The sequence below is a fragment of the Antechinus flavipes genome, chromosome 3 (genome assembly GCF_016432865.1).
Source record: "Antechinus flavipes isolate AdamAnt ecotype Samford, QLD, Australia chromosome 3, AdamAnt_v2, whole genome shotgun sequence".
In the NCBI taxonomy this organism is placed as follows: domain Eukaryota; kingdom Metazoa; phylum Chordata; class Mammalia; order Dasyuromorphia; family Dasyuridae; genus Antechinus; species Antechinus flavipes.
This window is the reverse complement of record NC_067400.1, coordinates 585,657,423-585,675,295: the sequence shown is the minus strand read 5'-3', so window position 1 is coordinate 585,675,295 and position 17,873 is coordinate 585,657,423. Positions and strand designations below refer to the sequence as shown.

Genomic DNA, 17,873 nt, shown 5'->3' with positions numbered 1-17,873 from the left:
TTCAACTTTTCAGCCATTCAGTTTATTATTTGCCTCCTAACCACAGCTGCCCCCAAGAAAGAAGGGCAGACTAGGCCGAGACCCAGCTCCTTCCCTCTTTCTCACTTCCTCTTCCACCTAGTTGCCCATTGGCTTCTGGACCTCAGTGTCTCATTGGGTTTGGTTCAGAGACATCTCTGACTTCCTCTCTCCCTCCCAGGGATGTCAAGAGGTACCAGGGAGGTTCCGAGCACACTCGGTGAGGGAGGAGTGGCCTGAGAATAGAGGAGGTCGTATTCCCTCCATCCCTGCTCCAGGAGCTCCTTGCCTGGTATCCCTTGTCCCCACTTACCGTGTATATAGACAGTGTTGGACTCTCTCTAACCATCAGTTTTCAAACAACACTAGGGGGTTTTCTGTGATTGCCCTTTCCTTGTTTAAATGTTTCCTGCCCCAAGGATTCATCTCCAGATCCCTAAGCACTGCCCTGTCCAAGAACAGACAGAGGAGATAGAATGAGAGAAGCAGAAATGGCTCAACAGAGGTACAGGCCTAGTCTCTCCCTATATCCACCCTGACCCTGGATCGCCTTCACTTTTCTCAGTTGGACCCTCCATCTGATATTGGCAAGACGTATGAGAAATGTCTGATTGGCTTAACAGTCTTACAAATGTCTGATTAGTTGACCCATAAAAAGCTCTCTGAAGCCGAGCCTATGACAAGCTCTCATTTCTTTGAGCCCCTCACCTTCCAGTTCCTTGAGAACCTCCTTTTGCTTTCCCAAGATCTAGCCCCAGAATACCCAACACCTGGGAGCAGATATCAATCCCTTCCCCGCTCTGCCAGCGGGCAGAGGGTAGGGGGAGGGACGAGAGGAGGGTACCGGGGGATGCTGTCTCTTCCATTCTCCTCGGATCAGTCGAACTCAGGGCTGCCAGCCTCATTGTTGTTGGCACAGTCCGGGCAGCCCAGTGGGTTTGGGCCTAGGATGTGGCTGCAGACAGTGGGGCGGTTTACATGGCCGACCTCATCCAGGCTCTGGGCCTGGCAGGGTCCAGGCTCGGGGGAGCCCCTGGGCTGGTCCATCACTCCACTGTCCTGGACGTGCCCATGGCTGGGGATGGGGTCCTGGGCCTGGCAGCCGGGGTCTCTGGCTGCCTTCTCTTTTGAAGGCTCTGAGGTTTCCGGCTGTAGCTCCTCTCTTCCCTGGAGGCTGGGAGCGATGGAGAAAATCTTGTCTCCTGAAACGTCTTCTCTGGTGCGAATCCCCACAGCCTTCAGGATGGTGTCCATTTTCTTCATGTAGTCCAGGTGGCCACTGACCTGCAAGGAGCACAATGAGAAGCCTGGGACAACAGAGTCAGGGAAGCCCTGGCTCCCAGTCCTGCTCCAGGCCTTAATATTAATAGCAGGTCACTTCCCTTGGGGCTTGAGCCTCAGTTTCTTTTTCTGAAAAACACAGAAAAAATTAGCCTTCCTGCCAATTACAATGAAAATCAAATAAGAGAAATAGTCCATGGAAAGATAACTGGGCTGGGGATCAGAAAGACCTGGATTGATCTATATGTATTGATTTATATGTACTAGCTGTGTGACCCCAAGTAAAACATTTAACTTCTCTCAACCTTTTGTGAAGTGAGGAAAAAAATACCTACCTCATTCAGTTTGTGGTGAGGATCCAAAATGAGAAAATGTATGTTCTGTGCTATGGCAACCCTGAAGAGACCACATAGTGTAGGGGGGAGACTTCTCTCAGTTTTATCTGTTAAATGGGAATAATAAAAGCACCTACCACACAGGGTTGTTGTGAGGATTAAGTAAAATAATAACTGTACAGCACCTTGCAAACATTAAAGTGTTAAATAAATGTATGAACTATTATATTGTTGTTATTAATTGAAGCAGTGAGGCTGATAATACTTTTAAATTATCTTTTGTATTATTTTACGAAGATTCTTTTTATTTTGGTCATAGCTTTCAGGTAGCCCAATTATTTTTATGTTTTACGTTCTTGATTTGTTCTGTAGGTCAGTTGTTTTTATTATGAAATGTTTTACATTCTTTTCTATTTTTTATTGTATTTTGTTTTATTATTTTTTGGTCTCATAAATTTGTTGATTTCCCTTTGCCCAATTTTGGTTTTTAAGGATTCTGGAGATCTCCTTTTCTAGTTGGCTGACTTTATTTTCATAATCTTCTTGTTTTTCTTGAATTTTTTTTTTTAGTTTTTCCTTAATCTCTCTCATTTGATTTTTAAAAGTCTTTTTTGAGTTCTTTTATGAATTCTTTTTTAACATTACTCATTGGGATAGAAAGGCTTTTTTTTTTTTTTTTTTTTTTTTTTTTGCTTCAGTATCCTCTTCTGAAAATGAAATCTGGTCTTCTCTATTCCCTTTCTTTCTCCTTTGCCTGATCATTTAAAAAAATTTATAGCTGATTATGGGTATAATCATCTCTAGTCCTTGGGCATGGGGGATGGTGTCTTTGACCCAAAGTCTTCTTTCAGTTCTCCTCTCTGGCCTGGAACATGAAACCAAGAACTCTGCTCTTCTGTAAGTGCCTCAGAAAAGAATTTTTAAAAATCTCTTTTATCAAATGTAAATGCTTGACAGGATCATAAATTGACAGATGTAGCATCCAGGTCAATCATAACCACAACTCACAAATAATAAAAAGTCTGACAGATCTGAAGAGCTTCACATCCTTTTCAAGATGATTTTATGGGATTTAACCCAAACCAGGCCTTAATGCAATTTGTCTATTCCTGTTCTATGTGTACATGTCTGAAGCACATGTGTGTTTTCACTCGCTAATGCTCTTTGGCCTAGTTAAGTCCTTGGGGCCCAAGGCTTCGGCAGAATGAATAATGGCCTAGACTTCATCATTCCATGTGGCAGGAAGAGATGGGGGAATGGGAGGATGTTGGAGCCTAGAGAGAAGGCAGATGAGGAGAAGGGACTTTGAAATTCCCATTTGAGGTCCTACTTTGTTTTTGTACCTCCTTCTCCCAGATTGTCCTCAAGAAAACTGTGGGTAATGTCCTTCAGTCAAGGGAAAGAATCAAGTGGAAGCTCATTCGATAAACCTGGCAAACCTGTGAAGTTTGGGTAGCTCAAGAATTATTAGCCCCCTTTAAAAGTTGAGGAAACTGAGACTCAGAGAGAGAATGCCTAGGGTTATGCAAGCGAGATATGGCAAATCTGGGATCCAAGCCCAGGTTACATTGATCTCAGCTTACATTGAAGCATCCACTATGTGAACTGGCCAAATCCAATGCTTACCATCCCAAGTTAGGTCTTTCCTCTACAGGGAAGCTTTGCACCCTCTATGTATATGATGCTGGTTATATTCACTTTAACTCTCTGGGCCTTTTTCTTTATCTATAAAATAGGAATAATTCCCTACCTCACCGGGACTTCAGAAGCCTTTAGAGCTTTTTGTACTCTATTTTGAAGTCCTGAAACCTCATTAAGCTTGATTTAGCTCTTCCATCCCACAGGAGCAGGCAGAAACTCACTGCTGCAGGGGAATCTGAGTCACCCCCTTTTGAAGAGTGGGCTCTGGGAGATTCTGTCTGTTTGCCGCTTGCCAGAGACTCTTCTCTCTCCAGCTGGGTGAGCCCCCCAATCTGTTCCTTCTTCATCAACTTTTCCCAGTGTTACTTGAGGCAAGTGAGTTGGGTGGCTGACAACTATGAAACCTTTGGAAATCTCCATGTGGGCTGTTGGCTTGGAATGCAGAGTGGGTTTGGCAGGTGATGTAGGGAAGACCAATTGCTGGGCCACTCCAACCCTTCACCAGTGTCTCGTCTGCTTCAGAAAAGAACCAAAAGATGTCTGCTAGCATCTCATTACATAGAAGTTATAAGGAGGCAAATTTTTGTTCACTATTTAGAAAAGCTTCTAGGGAATTCTGTTAGTGCTTGCCTTGGGAGGGAGGGGGGTGATCTCTTGTCAGGGACACTGACATTATGGGAAGGAGGACTCTTGCTTCAGGTAAAAGCAGGACTGCGTGACCTCTGAGGTCTCTCTTCAGCTCTGAAACACTTGTTACAGAGTTTAAGAAAAATGTCAAGTATTACACAGATTCCTCTCGTAGATAGACTAGTGAAGGAAAATAAGCCTGGTGCACCGTGGTCACAATACAAGGAATCTGCCCCAGGATGTCTTCAAGGAAGCGAACTGAAGGTGTCTGTGCCCACTAGAGGTGGGACTATTAAAGCAGAGAACACGATGTAGTTGAAAGAAGGAACCAACACTGGTGTTGGATTTGGACCGGTTGGGTTTGAAATTCTGTCTTGGTCATTTTCTAGCTGGGTGATGTTGGGCATTGCTTTTAACTTCTCCAGGTCTTGGTTGTCTGATCTGTAGAAATCAGGGTTTATATGCGAGTAATTTTTTTTCTATTAAAATAATAGCTTTTCATTTTTCAAAATATATGCAAAGATAGTTTTCAACATTCACCCTTGCAAAAGCTTGTGTTCCACGTTTTTCTCTCTTCCCTCCTGCTTCTCCTCTCCCCTAGACAGCAAATAATCCAATCTAGGTTAAACATGTTCACTTCTTCTATACATATTTCCACAATTATCATGCTGCACAAGAAAAATCAGATCAAAAAGGAAAAAAATGAGAAAAAAAACAAGCAAGCAAACAACAAAAAAGTTGAAAATACTATGTTGTGATTCACTTTCAGTCTATGGGGTAATTTCTGAAGTCCCTTCCACTCTTAAAGCTTATGACACTGCAGAGCTCCCCTGAATCTTAGGGATCCCAAAGTGAAGTAAACAGTTAGGAGGGAGCAATGTCAGTCAATAAACATTTAGTAAGTACCTACTATGTGCCAGGTACTGTGCTAATCTCTGGGAATACAAAATAAGGCAAAAAAGAGCTCCTGCCCTCAAGGAACTTGCTGTCTAATAGGGAGATAATATGCAAACAAATATGTACAAAAACACTATGAACAGGATAAATAGGAAATCATTAAGAGAATTTAAGAGGGGTTGGGTGGATTTCAGTGAGAACCTGATGCCAGGGAAGGGAAAAGGAGGAGAGGAGAAAGTACCATTATCCTCTATGGGGGGAAACTGAAGCAGGCAGAGGTGTGCAGGCCTTACCAGGCAATCTGAGCCAGCTCCCCCAGAGCCCATACATGGCAGGGAACAGAGCTAGGATCTGAACACAGCCGAAAGAGAACAACTGGCCCATTCCTCCCATTGATGTACTCAATGTTCTAGCTAATGTGGCCCACCGGCTGTTCCTGCACATGGCATTTCCCTGGAACTGGTGTGTGTGTGCATGCATGCATGTGTGTGTGTGTTGGGGTGTCGGGGAGTAGGAGGAAGTAGGAGATGAACCCTGTGGATCCCTGGATTTAGGGAAAGAGGAGACTCTTTTTGCCTCAGATCAATGGGTACCTACTCTGCAGTTAGGGTCTTCAAGAGCTGCCTGGGGCAACGAGGGGTTAATGATTTATCAAGGGTCACAGAGCTGGGATGTGAACCCAGATCTCCAGCCAGCTCTTTGTTAGGCCAGGAAGGAGGAAGAGATGGAGAGAATGAAGGAAGGAATGAAGAAAGGAAGGCGAGAGGGAAGGAAGGAGAGAGGGAAAGAAAGAAGAAAGAAGGAAAGAGGAAAGGAAGGAAGGAAGGAAGGAAAGAAGCTAAGGACAAGAAGGAGGGGAACTTACAAATATCCCAAAGTTCTAGAGTAAATGACATGAGACCTGAGCTCTAAATCTAGCTCTGACAATAATTAATTGTGATTTTAAACAAATTACTTTAAGCTCTGGGCCTGGGTTAGTGCAGCTATAAAATAGAAAGCCTGGAGTGAATAATTCCTAGGGTTTCATCCAGCTCTCCTTCCTAGCTCTGGTATTCTTAAGTTCTAAGGTCCCTTTCGGCTCTGACATTTTCTTTTTAAGCTCCTGTCCATTTATGATAATTTGTATTCTAAAGTCTTTCCCAGCTCTGACCTCCTGGGTTTTAAGGGCCCCCCCCCCAAGCTCTGACATCCTGGGTTCTAAGGACCCTCCCGGCTCTGACATCCTGGGTTCTAAGAGTCCCCTCACCTCTGACATCCTGGGTTCTAAGGGCCCTCCCAGCTCTGACCTCCTATGCTCCAAGGGCCCTCCCAGCTCTGACATCCCAGGTTCTAAGGGCCCTCCCAGCTCTGACATCTCGGGTTCTAAGGGCCCTCCCAGTTCTGACATCCCGGCTTCTAAGGACCCTACTGGCTCTGACATCCTGAGTTCTAAGAGTCCCCTCAGCTCTGACCTCCTGTGCTCCAAGGGTTCTCCCAGCTCTGACATCCCAGGTTCTAAGGGCCCTCCCAGCTCTGACATCCTGGGTTCTAAGGGCCCTCCCAGCTCTGACATCCCAGGTTCTAAGGGCCCTCCCGGCTCTGACCTCCTGGGTTCTAAGGGCCCTCCCAGCTCTGACCTCCTGGGTTCTAAGGGTCCTCCCAGCTCTGACATCCCGGGTTCTAAGGGCCCTCCCAGTTCCATTCTCTAAAGAAGTTTTCCATGTTCTTTTTTTTTTTCCTTAAGTGATTTACCTACCAGTTTGGCCTGGAAAAGGACCTGAGGACAGAGATATTGGAGCTGGGAGGAAACTCAAGTCATACTCAGAGACTATCAACATAGAATGTCAGAGCTTTATCATGTAGCTTCCCTCTCCTGGTCTTTCAAGGCTTAGCTCAGTGGCTGCTTCCTACAGAAGACCTTTCCTGATCTGGGGAAGATGTTCTTTCTTTCATTCAGTCTGTACGCTACCATTTATTTATCACGTTGTCCAAAACAAAGTAAGCTCCTTGGGGGCAGGGATGGCTCCCTTTGTGTTTGGGTATCCTGGGGACCTCCTTCAGCACTTAATACTAGAAAACAGCCGCTCTCCAAAAGGGGCAAATTGGAATGGGAGAAAGAGTGGGCTCCGGTCTGAGTCTGGCAATCCTTTCCTTCCTCTTCCAGAGCTCGCTTGGCTCTTCATGGCAATGTCGGACTTGGTGCATGAACCTCCTATTTCATTGCCGAGTCACTATTCTTGCTCAACAATCACCTATTTCAGTGAAAGCCTCCCAGGACAGCACCCTCTCAGGGAAGAGAAAGAGCCGCTTCCTACGGCCTCCCACTCAAGCAGGGAAGGGCGAACCGGCACTTACCACTGAAGACAAGTCCATGTTGACCATCCTCCTGTCATCTAAGTTGACAGGCTGCAGCCCAGCCACTTTCAGCTGCACAGAAGATGTCCGGTACACAAAACTCAGCAGCCAGTCTCCCCTGGGAGGGGAACAAGGGAAAGCCGAGGCCATCAACTCAACTCAATTCAATATAATTGAACAGTTTTTAGGCTTTTTGTGAAAATACATTTTTCTTGCTCTCTCTTGTTTTTTCATATTTGCATTTCCAAATACTTTCCCAAGAAAGTCATTCTTTACAACAAAAAATTAAAAAGGGAAAGAAAAAAAAAGTTCATTTAAACTAAATTATATATCTAACATTACATCCAAATTTTGACATTTCCTGTTTTAAGGCCCTTTACAGCTCTGACATTGCGGGTTCTAAGCGCCTTCCCAGCTCTGACCTCCTGGGTTCTAAGGGCCCTCCCAGCTCTAATATCCCAGGTTCTAAGGATCCTTAGAACGTCAGAGAGACATTCTAAATTCTAACATTCTAAACATTTTAATGATATTCTAAATTCTAACATTCTATGGATAATAAAGAATGAGTCCCAAGTAATTTACCAAATTTATTCAAATTTTTTTCCAAAATTAAAATTTCATATGGCTATAGTCACTGCTCTCGTAATTCATTTCACTTTGTATCAAATGAATGCAGGTGAACTTCCCCTTCCTATTTCTACCATCATACCTTTCTTTTCTCTCCTCAATGCTAGGAATCAACAGCATCATTGCTCGGGTGCCTACAGAGTCTCTTTTCCTCTCTCCTTAAGTTTGCTGTCATTTAGACAGGGAAAGATAATGGGGAATGTTGGAGGGGATGTGGGAAAACAGGGATACTGATACATTGTTGGTAGAATTGTGAACACATGCAGCCATTCTGGAGAGCACTTTGGAACTATGCTCAAAAAGTTATCAAACTGTGCATACCCTTTGATCCAGCAGTGTTTCTACTGGGCTTATACCCCAAAGAGAGACTAAAGAAGGGAAAGGGACCTGTATGTGCCAAAATGTTTGTGGCAGCCCTGTTTGTAGTGGCTAAAAGCTGGAAAATGAAGGGATGCCCATCAATTGGAGAATGGCTGGGTAAATTATGGTATATGAATGTTATGGAATATTATTGTTCTGTAAGAAATGACCAGCAGGATGAATACAGAGAGGACTGGTGAGACTTACATGAACTGATGCTAAGTGAAATGAGCAGAACCAGGAGATCATTATATACCTCAACAACGATACTGTTTGAGGATGTATTCTGATGGAAGTGGATCTCTTCAATAAAGAGAGCCTTAATTGATCAAGGATAGACAGAAGCACCTACACCCAAAGAAAGAACACTGGGAAATGAATATAAACTGCTTGCATTTTTGTTTTTCTTCCCGGGTTATTTATACCTTCTGAATTCAATTCTCCCTGTGCAACAAGAAAACTGTTCGGTTCTGCACACGTATATTGTATCTAGGATATACTGCAACCCATTCAACATGTAAAGGACTGCTTGCCATCTGGGGGAAGGGGTGGAGGGAGGGAGGGGAAAAATCGGAACAGAAGTGAATGCAAGGGATAATGCTGTAAAAAATTACCCTGGCATGCGTTCTATCAATAAAAAGTTATTTAAAAAAATAAAAAAATAAAAAAAAAATAAAAATGTGCAAAAAATCAAAAAGAAAAAAAAAAGTTTGCTGTCATTTATTTTCTCCATCACTTTCTTAAATTTTGACAATTCACAAAACAAGAAACCAAGCTCTGATTTATGCATTTGCTATTTCCTAAGGATGAATGATCATTGTGAAACTGTAACCATTAGTTCTCATGGAGCTGGCTCCAGCAAACTCCCAGATGTGGATATAATTAAGTCTTTTGGTTTCGGAGCCTAAGAGGGAAGAGGGACCATAAAACCTTCTCACCTCGGAGCACTTGTTAATTGTGGAGTTAGAACTGTTAACTTTTGCTTTCATTTCCCTTTCTCCACAATTAAGGGCCTACTCTGTTTGAAGCCTTGTTCTTATTGCTGGGGATATAAAATAGGAAACACTGCCATAGTTTTCCATGCTCACAGTCTTGGATGGGGTCGAACTGGCAGGAGGGAGAAATAGCATGAGTACAAATAATTGGACTTCGGTAAGCAGGAGGCTGCTAAAAAGTGTTTCATCACTCCAAAAACAGTTTTTTTAATGATACATTTTAAAGTTTAATCTGCAACATTAAGATTTTTTTCCATCGCTTTCTTAAGTCCAGACAATAAATGAAACAAAAAATCAAGCTGGTTCCAGCACAGCCTTGGACAAGGCCAGAGGAGAGGTATGGACGAGGTGTTATAAGAAATCTGAAGAGGGAAAGATCTCTTTTAATTTGGGAAACTGGGGCAGGCTCTATGAAGGACCCCTTTCTCTGGCAGCTGCCCTCAGCTGCCAGCATCTTTCCCAATGAAGACTCTGAGACTGTCTACTTCTATTCTGTATTAATCTCGCATGTACTCGTTATTTGAAAATGTTTTCTTCTCTATTAGAATATAAGCTCTTTGAGGGAAAGAAATTTTTTTTCTTCTTCCTTTTGCCTTTCTTGGCATTTCTAGCACTTAGCATAGTATTTGGCATGTGACCATGTTGTTTATCCTTCGTTTTCTTTTCTTTTTTTTTAATTAAAGCTTTTTATTTACAAAACACATGCATGGGTAATTTTTCAACACTGACCCTTGCAAAACCTTCTGTTCCAAATTTCCTCCTCCTTTCCTTGTCCTTCATTTTCAAAAAGGACCAATGTCACTATGGAGCAACAACAAAAACTGTTGTTCATCCTTCATTGGTACATAGTAAGCACTTAACCCCTGACTGGCTGAAGAAGCGGCAGCTGATTGATCCATGGACAGAGCTATAAATCCTTAGATCTCCATAGTCAGAGATGGAGGGGGAGAATTCTTATTCCCAAAGGCTGACTCTAGCAGATACACATAAGCAGGAAAGGCCAGTTCCTGGGCACTGGACAGTTGCTGGAGGCCTACTTTGACTAAAAATAATGTATAGGAAGGAAAGGAGAGTGAAATAAAGCATTAAAGGTAAATTGAAACCTCAGGGTAGAGGGCCTTCAATATTGGTGTTTTATCCTATTGTCAATGGGGAACTATTGCAGAAATCTGAGAAGGGTAGTGATTCCATCAGACCAATGGATTAGGAAGAGAACGTAGGAGTGATGGACCGATGGGAGTGGTGAGGAAGGAACCAAAAGCAGGGAGACTACTTAGTATTAACATCAGTAAAGGAGGTGATAAAAATGTTAAGTGATAATAATAGGTAAGGGCTTCCTCTCCCAATAGGAATAGTGAAATCAGGGAAGCACATTTTGTCAGGGCTGGGAGGACCTTGAGAACATGGAATGCCAGAGAGAGGAGGAATCTTAGAATAGAGAATTTCAGAGGTGGAAGGGACCTTGGAATATAAAATATGAACTAATTAATCAATAAATTTATTTTAAAAATAAACATTTATTAAGTGTTTACTATGTGCCAGGAACTGTGCTAATCTTTGGGGGATACCAAAAAAAAATGGTCCCTGCTCTCAAGGAGCTTACAGTCTAATGAAGGCAATAATACGCAAACAAATAAATACAAACAAGTTACAGGATAAGTAGGAAATAATTAAAAGAGGGAAGGCACTGGCATTAAGGAAGGTTTTCTGAAGAAGGTGGGAGTTTAGGGAAGTCAGGCAAGTCAGTAGTTAGAACAGAGGGAAAACATTCTAGACATAGGGGATAGTCAGAGAAAATACACAGTTAAGACCCTGTCTTGTTTGTGGGGGTCAGTATCATCGGATCCAAGAGTATATATCTGAGAATAAGGCATCAAAAGCCTGGAAATTAGGAGGAAGCTGGCTTACAAGTGGAAGTCCAAAAGAGGAGTTTATATTTAAAAGGAAGATGATAGGGAGCTATTGGGGTTTACTGAATAGGGAGTGACATGATCAGCCCGGTGCTTTGAGAAAGATTGGGACAGCTGAGATAGAGTTGGGGATTATCAGCAGAGAGAACCCTGGGAGCTGAGGAGATCTCCAAGTGAAGTAGTACAGAGGAAGAAGACTGAAGGGTCCAGGACAGAACCCTGAGGGTCACCTATGGTTAGAAAGTGTGATCTGGAGGAGGATCCAGAAAAGGAGACAAAGGCAATGGATCTTAGAACACAGAATTTCAGAGATATGACAGGGCTTAAAACACAGAATGTCAGAACTAGAAGGAAGCCTAGGGGAATGAACATCGGAACTAGAAAAAACATTAAATGAAATAATCTATTCCACAATGATTCGAGGTTTCCTAGAATCCAAGTAGAATTCTGCTTTGTTTAGGGAAATGCTCATTTTTATGAGGACGTTGACTAAATAAATAAGTACATTTTATAAATAAATAATACATCCTAACTTTTATTTTATAAATGGGGAAACTGAAGCCCAGAAATGGATCAAAGTCACAAAGAAATTAGAGGCAGAGCTGAAGTTGAACACACAGCCCTTTATTTCACAGAAAAGGAAACTTGAGACTTAGAGGCAGCAGGACTTGGTAAAGGTCTTTTATAGAGAACTGGGATAGCACTCAGTTCTTAGTGTCATCCTGACCCTGCGCTCTCTAAGTTTTAAGGAAAAAAAATGATGGGGTACCCTGATCTCTCTCTCTGTCTCTTTGTTCTCTCTCTGTCTCTGTTTCTCTGTCTCTCTGTTTCTGTCTCTTATCTCTCTCTTGCTTCCCTCCCTCCTCTATTTGTTTCTTCTTCCCTTCCTTCCTCCCTCCCTCTCTCTTTCTGACTATCTTGCTCCCTTTCTCTTCTTCTACCTCCTCTTCCTTCCTCTCTTCTTTGTGTCTCTTCCCCCCTTTTTCTCTCTCTCTCTCCCTTCTGTCTGCTCTGTCTTTCTCTCCCCTCTCTCCCTTTTCTTTCTCCCTCTCCTTCCTCACCTCCTCTCTTTTTCTCTCTCTCTCTCTGTCCCTCTCTTCCTATCAGTCTCTCTGTGCTTCTGTCTGGACAATACCCCTATTATGTATTTTTTTTTAAAGCATATTCAAGCTGTGAAAGTCTTCTGAGATCTTGATGTTATCAAATTCAGTATCTTCAGGGTATTGAATGGAAGCACAATTACTCTGCCACACGTCAATAAACCTCAATCTCCCAAACAATTCATTTATTCACAGAAGTGGCTAATAGCGGTTTTTTGGGGGCTGAGGAGAGAGATAGCAAGGCAGCTCTGGCCCCCGGTAATGGATCAAAAAGAAAAGTATGTAATTGTTCCTTTTTCTATCCTCTATTATAATCCACAAAGGCTGGCTCTGCATTCAGGGCAAAGCCCACTGGTGTTCATTCAAATGACTTGAAAGTAAAATTGAATTTCCATCTCAGCAGCTGTTTCTATCCATAGAGCTTCCAAGGAGGCTCCATTCCCCGGGCCTACACAGCAGGTTAAGGAATTGGAATTATCTCTACCCTCTCTGCTAACCTGGTGAGAGCCTGTTCATGTGATATCTGAGTCTCAGAGTCCTATGTCTGGAAGAAAATTTCAACATAGAATAAAGTGTTAGACCAAGAGGCAACTATGGGACATAGAACATCAAAGGGGGAAGGGTCCTTAGAGAACAGAACCAGAGATGAAAGGGACCTTATCACACAGAATGTCAGAATCAAGAGGGCCTTTAGAACCCCGGATGTCAGAGCCGGGAGGGCCCTTAGAACCCAGGATGTAAGTGCTGGGAGGGCCTTAGAACCCAGGACATAAGTGCTGGGAGGGCCTTAGAACACAGGATGTCAGAGCTGGGAGGGCCCTTAGAACAAAGGATGTCTGAGCTGGGAGGGTCCTTAGAACCCAGGATGTTAGAGCTGAGAGGGCCCTTAGAACCCAGGATGTTAGAGCTGAGAGGGCCCTTAGAACCCAGGATGTCAGAGCTGGGAGAGTCCTTAGAATCCAGGATGTTAGAGCTGGGAGAGTCCTTAGAATCCAGGATGTTAGAGCTGGGAGGGCCCTTAGAACACAGGAGGTCAGAGCTGGGAGGGCCCTTAGGACCCAGGATGTCAGAGGTGGGAGGGCCCTTAGAACAGAGAATGTCAGAGCTGGGAGAGCCCTTAAAACCCAGGATGTCAGAGCTGGGAGGGCCCTTAGAACTCAGGAGGTCAGAGCTGGGAGGGCCCTTAGAACAGAGAATGTCAGAGCTGGGAGAGCCCTTAAAACCCAGGATGTCAGAGCTGGGAGGGCCCTTAGAACCCGGGATGTCAGAGCTGGGAGGGCCCTTAGAACCCGGGATGTCAGAGCTGGGAGGGTCCTTAGAACCCAGGATGTCAGAGCTGGGAGGGCCCTTAGAACCCGGGATGTCAGAGCTGGGAGGGCCCTTAGAACCCGGGATGTCAGAGCTGAGAGGGCCATTAGAACACAGGATGTCAGAGCTGGGAGGGCCCTTAGGACCCAGGATGTCAGAGCTGGGAGGGCCCTTAAAACCCAGGATGTCAGAGCTGGGAGGGCCCTTAGAACTCAGGAGGTCAGAGCTGGGAGGGCCCTTAGAACAGAGAATGTCAGAGCTGGGAGAGCCCTTAAAACCCAGGATGTCAGAGCTGGGAGGGCCCTTAGAACCCGGGATGTCAGAGCTGGGAGGGTCCTTAGAACCCAGGATGTCAGAGCTGGGAGGGCCCTTAGAACCCGGGATGTCAGAGCTGAGAGGGCCATTAGAACACAGGATGTCAGAGCTGGGAGGGCCCTTAGGACCCAGGATGTCAGAGCTGGGAGGGCCCTTAGAACAGAGAATGTCAGAGCTGGGAGAGCCCTTAAAACCCAGGATGTCAGAGCTGGGAGGGCCCTTAGAACTCAGGAGGTCAGAGCTGGGAGGGCCCTTAGAACCCGGGATGTCAGAGCTGGGAGGGCCCTTAGAACCCGGGATGTCAGAGCTGGGAGGGTCCTTAGAACCCAGGATGTCAGAGCTGGGAGGGCCCTTAGAACCCGGGATGTCAGAGCTGGGAGGGCCCTTAGAACCTGGGATGTCAGAGCTGGGAGGGTCCTTAGAACCCAGGATGTCAGAGCTGGGAGGACCCTTAGAACCCAGGAGGTCAGAGCTGGGAGGACCCATAGAACCCAGAATGTCAGAGGTGGGAGGGCCCTTAGAACTCAGGAGGTCAGAGCTGGGAGGGCCCTTAGAACCTAGGATGTCAGAGCTGGGAGGGCCCTTAGAATCCAGGATGTCAGAGCTGGGAAGGCCCTTAGGACCCAGGAGGTCAGAGCTGGGAGGGGCAGTTCCTTCATCAGACACATAGTCTCTGGGTAACTCTGGACAACCTTTTTCTTCTCATATTTCCTCATACATAAAATAGAGATAACAATAGAACCTATCACATAGGTAAGATTCTAGTGAGAGAACACGTGCAAACCACTTTGCAAAGCTTAAAGCATTACAGACATATGGCTCTGATATTTTGTGCTCTCAGGGCCCTCTCAGCAGTTTTAATTTGAGTCATTTCTGTGACCTCATGGTCAAACAGAGGAATTTAGGGCCTATATTTCTATTTATTTCTTCGGTTAAGTAATTGTTTAAAAACAAATTTTTTCCCATAAAGAGGACAATAAAAGACCTTGGATTTGATATGAAAAGATATGAAAATCACCCCTTCTCAAACCCTGCTCTTGACAAAATAGATGTTTTTAATAAAGCTCTGCTTTCCTTTGGAATGTAAAACTCTAATTGCTTATTTTTATTTTATTTTTCTTTTAGAGTTTGTGAAATGTAAAAAACAAAAAAACAACCCAATCCCATTATGTGTGCAATAATATACTTCAAGAGTGTCACTTATTGTGGAAACCCTATTGGAAGGGGGAGAGAGATCTTAACACATTCATTTCCTGCCCCCAGGGCATCCACCCAGCTGCTTCTTTCTGGGCCTGGACTCAGCAGGATATACCCAAGACACTAACAATCTCTTTCTCTCCATCCCCCACAAAAGCAATCAGGCGCCCAGGGTCACACAGACAGTAAGTTTGAGGCTGGATTTGAATTCAGGTTCTCCTGATTCCGGAGCTGGGGCTCTATCCACTGAGCCACTTGGCTGCCCCAACAGCATCATTCTGGAGTAGTTCCTCTCTTTTCATGGTCAGGCCCACTGACTTCCATCTCCAATTCTCATCACGGCAGGGGCTCAGAATTACAGAATCTCAGGATATAACGAGCCTTAAGTAGGCCTCTGATTGCACCCAGAACTAGACATCATGAAGCTTTTTTATTAACCACCAGAAAAGCAATTATCTTTTCTGTTTTTTGCTGGAAAACCCCAGAAAACTTCCCAAGGCAGACCAATTCATTTGGGGATAGCTTTCTGCACATTGCTTGGCATATGGCAGGCACTTACTAAATATTTATTGGCTATAGGAAGTTTTTCCTGATTTCATGCTTAATATCCCTTTTTGGTGATTTCCTCCCACTCCTACCCCTCTCCATTTTTGCCTTCTTCTACCCTTCAGGACTCCCAACAAGGCTAAATTCCCCCCAACTTATGCTATGTGTCCCTCCCCCACTCTCACCCTTCCCCAAAGTCCCCCTTTTTCCTGGGCTGTTCATCCCCAGTTCCTTTATACTATCTTCCTATGTAACACACTCAAGGCCTTTCATCATGCAGGTTAGACTCCCCCACTCCAGCTCTAGATCAGCAGTTCTCAAGGTGTGATTCAGGGACTCCAGGGAGACCCAAAGACCCTTTCAGAAAGCCTCAAACTAAAAATTATTTTCATAAAACTACTGACATTATAATTTCAAACATGGTAAAAGTCAAGAGATATAATCCACATAAACAAAAGTTCTTTGGGGAGACATTTAATAATTTTTATTATTAAATTACTATATGTACACATATATAATTTTTATTTGTAATAAATAAAATTATATAATATAAATATATATTTATAAATTCAATATTTATATAAGTTTGAGAACTGTTGCCCTAGCTTATCACTATCGGCCCTAAAATGTGGCACCCAGAATAGACACAATACTCCCTGCATGTCCTGGTGGGGCAGAGGACAGATGGATGATTACTTCCTTATTTCTAAATGTAGCCCCCAATCCCGTGAGACCTTCTGGCTCCCATTGGACTCTGACAAGCCTGAAGTTCTTTGAGACACCCAGATCTCTTTAGACCTTGGACCACTCTGAGGCTAGTTTTTGGAACCCAAGTTAAAAGATGACCTAGGACAGAATCAGGTCAGTGGAGGCTCACCCCAAGGGAATCAAACCCAGAGGCTCTTAGACATACCTGGAGTAGCCATTGATGATCTTCCCAGACACCACCTTTGTGAAAGGCTTCCAGTACTTGGCTTCCCCCTCCACCGGTGCTCCCAGAAGGACGACGTCCTCAATGATCCCTTGGCAATCTGAGGGCAGGAAACATTGTCATAGTTAGCCATCCAGGGAGAGATTAATGTTAAGGGCACAGATGCAAATCTAGGTCCGAGTCTTAGGTCCAAGGAACCAGCATTGTTTTGGGGAGAGGCCTCCTAGAGTCCCATAGCTAGTGTCTGAGGATGGATTTGAATTCAGGCCTCCCTGGCTCCAGGGCTAGTGTTCTATTTCGTAACAGCAACGGTATTTTATGTTCTAAGGTCTATGTTCCAAGATTTCTTCTAATTTTAACATGCTATTTTCTAGGGTGTTTTTTAAACAGCTATGATATTTGATGTTCTAAGGTTTCTTCTAGCTCTAATATTCTATATTCTAGGGTGTTTTTTAATTAAAGCTTTTTATTTACAAAACATATGTGGGTGATTTTCCAACATTCACCCTTGCAAAATCTTTTGTTCCAAATTTTCCCCTCCTTCCTTCCCACCCACCCCCTTCCCCCCAACCCCCAGCAGGCAGGTAGTCCAATACATGTTAAATATGTTAAAATACATGTTAAATCCAATATATGTATACATATTTATACAGTTATCTTGCTGTATAAGAAAAATTGGATCAACAAAGATGGACAGAAGCAGCTACACCCAGAGAAAGAACACTGAGAAATGACTATAAACTGCTTGCATTTCTCTTTTTCTTCTCGGGTTATTTCTACCTTCTGAATTCAATTCTCCCTGTGCAACAAGAAAACTGTTCGGTTCTGCACACATATATTGTATCTAGGATATACTGTAACCCATTCAACATGTAAAGAACTGCTTGCCATCTAGGGGAGGAGGTGGAGGGAGGAGGGGAAAAGTCAGAACAGAAGTGAGTGCAAGGGATAATGCTGTAAAAAATTACCCTGACATGGGTTCTATCAATAAAAAAGTTATTAAAAAAAAAAAAAAAGAAAAATTGGATCAAGAAAGAAAAAAAAAAAAACCTGAGAAAGAAAACAAAATGCAGGCAAACATCAACAGAAAAAGTGAGAATGCTATATTGTGATCCACACTCAGTTCCCACAGTGAACTGGTTTGAATCACCTCACTGTTGAAGAGAGTCACGTCCATCAGAATTGATCATCATATAATTTTATTGTTGCTGTATATAATGATGTCCTGATTCTGCTCGTTTCATTTAGCATCATTTCATGTAATTCTTTCCCAGCCTCTCTAAAATCATCCTGCTGATCGTTTCTTACAGAACAATAATATTCCATAACATTCATATACCATAACTTATTCAGCCATTTCCCAATTGATGAGCATCCACTCAGTTTCCAGTTTCTGGCCACTACAAAAAATAAATAAATAATTTTTGGCAAATATGGGTCCTTTTCCCTCC

At 43.6% G+C, this 17,873-nt stretch overlaps 1 protein-coding gene across 2 annotated transcripts in view; it reads right to left on the bottom strand.

The window, feature by feature from the left end:
• The window catches only part of TMCO4 (transmembrane and coiled-coil domains 4), a 107,696-nt gene continuing 89,823 nt past the window's right edge, over positions 1–17,873 (bottom strand). For both annotated transcript variants that reach the window (XM_051988367.1, XM_051988368.1), the window contains exons 12-14: positions 16,405–16,522; positions 7,134–7,251; positions 1–1,302 (exon numbers count right to left, since the gene is read on the bottom strand). In XM_051988367.1, coding sequence (XP_051844327.1) covers positions 895–1,302; positions 7,134–7,251; positions 16,405–16,522 — 644 coding nt within the window. In that variant the 3' untranslated portion in view covers positions 1–894. The remainder of the gene's footprint in view (positions 1,303–7,133; positions 7,252–16,404; positions 16,523–17,873) is intronic.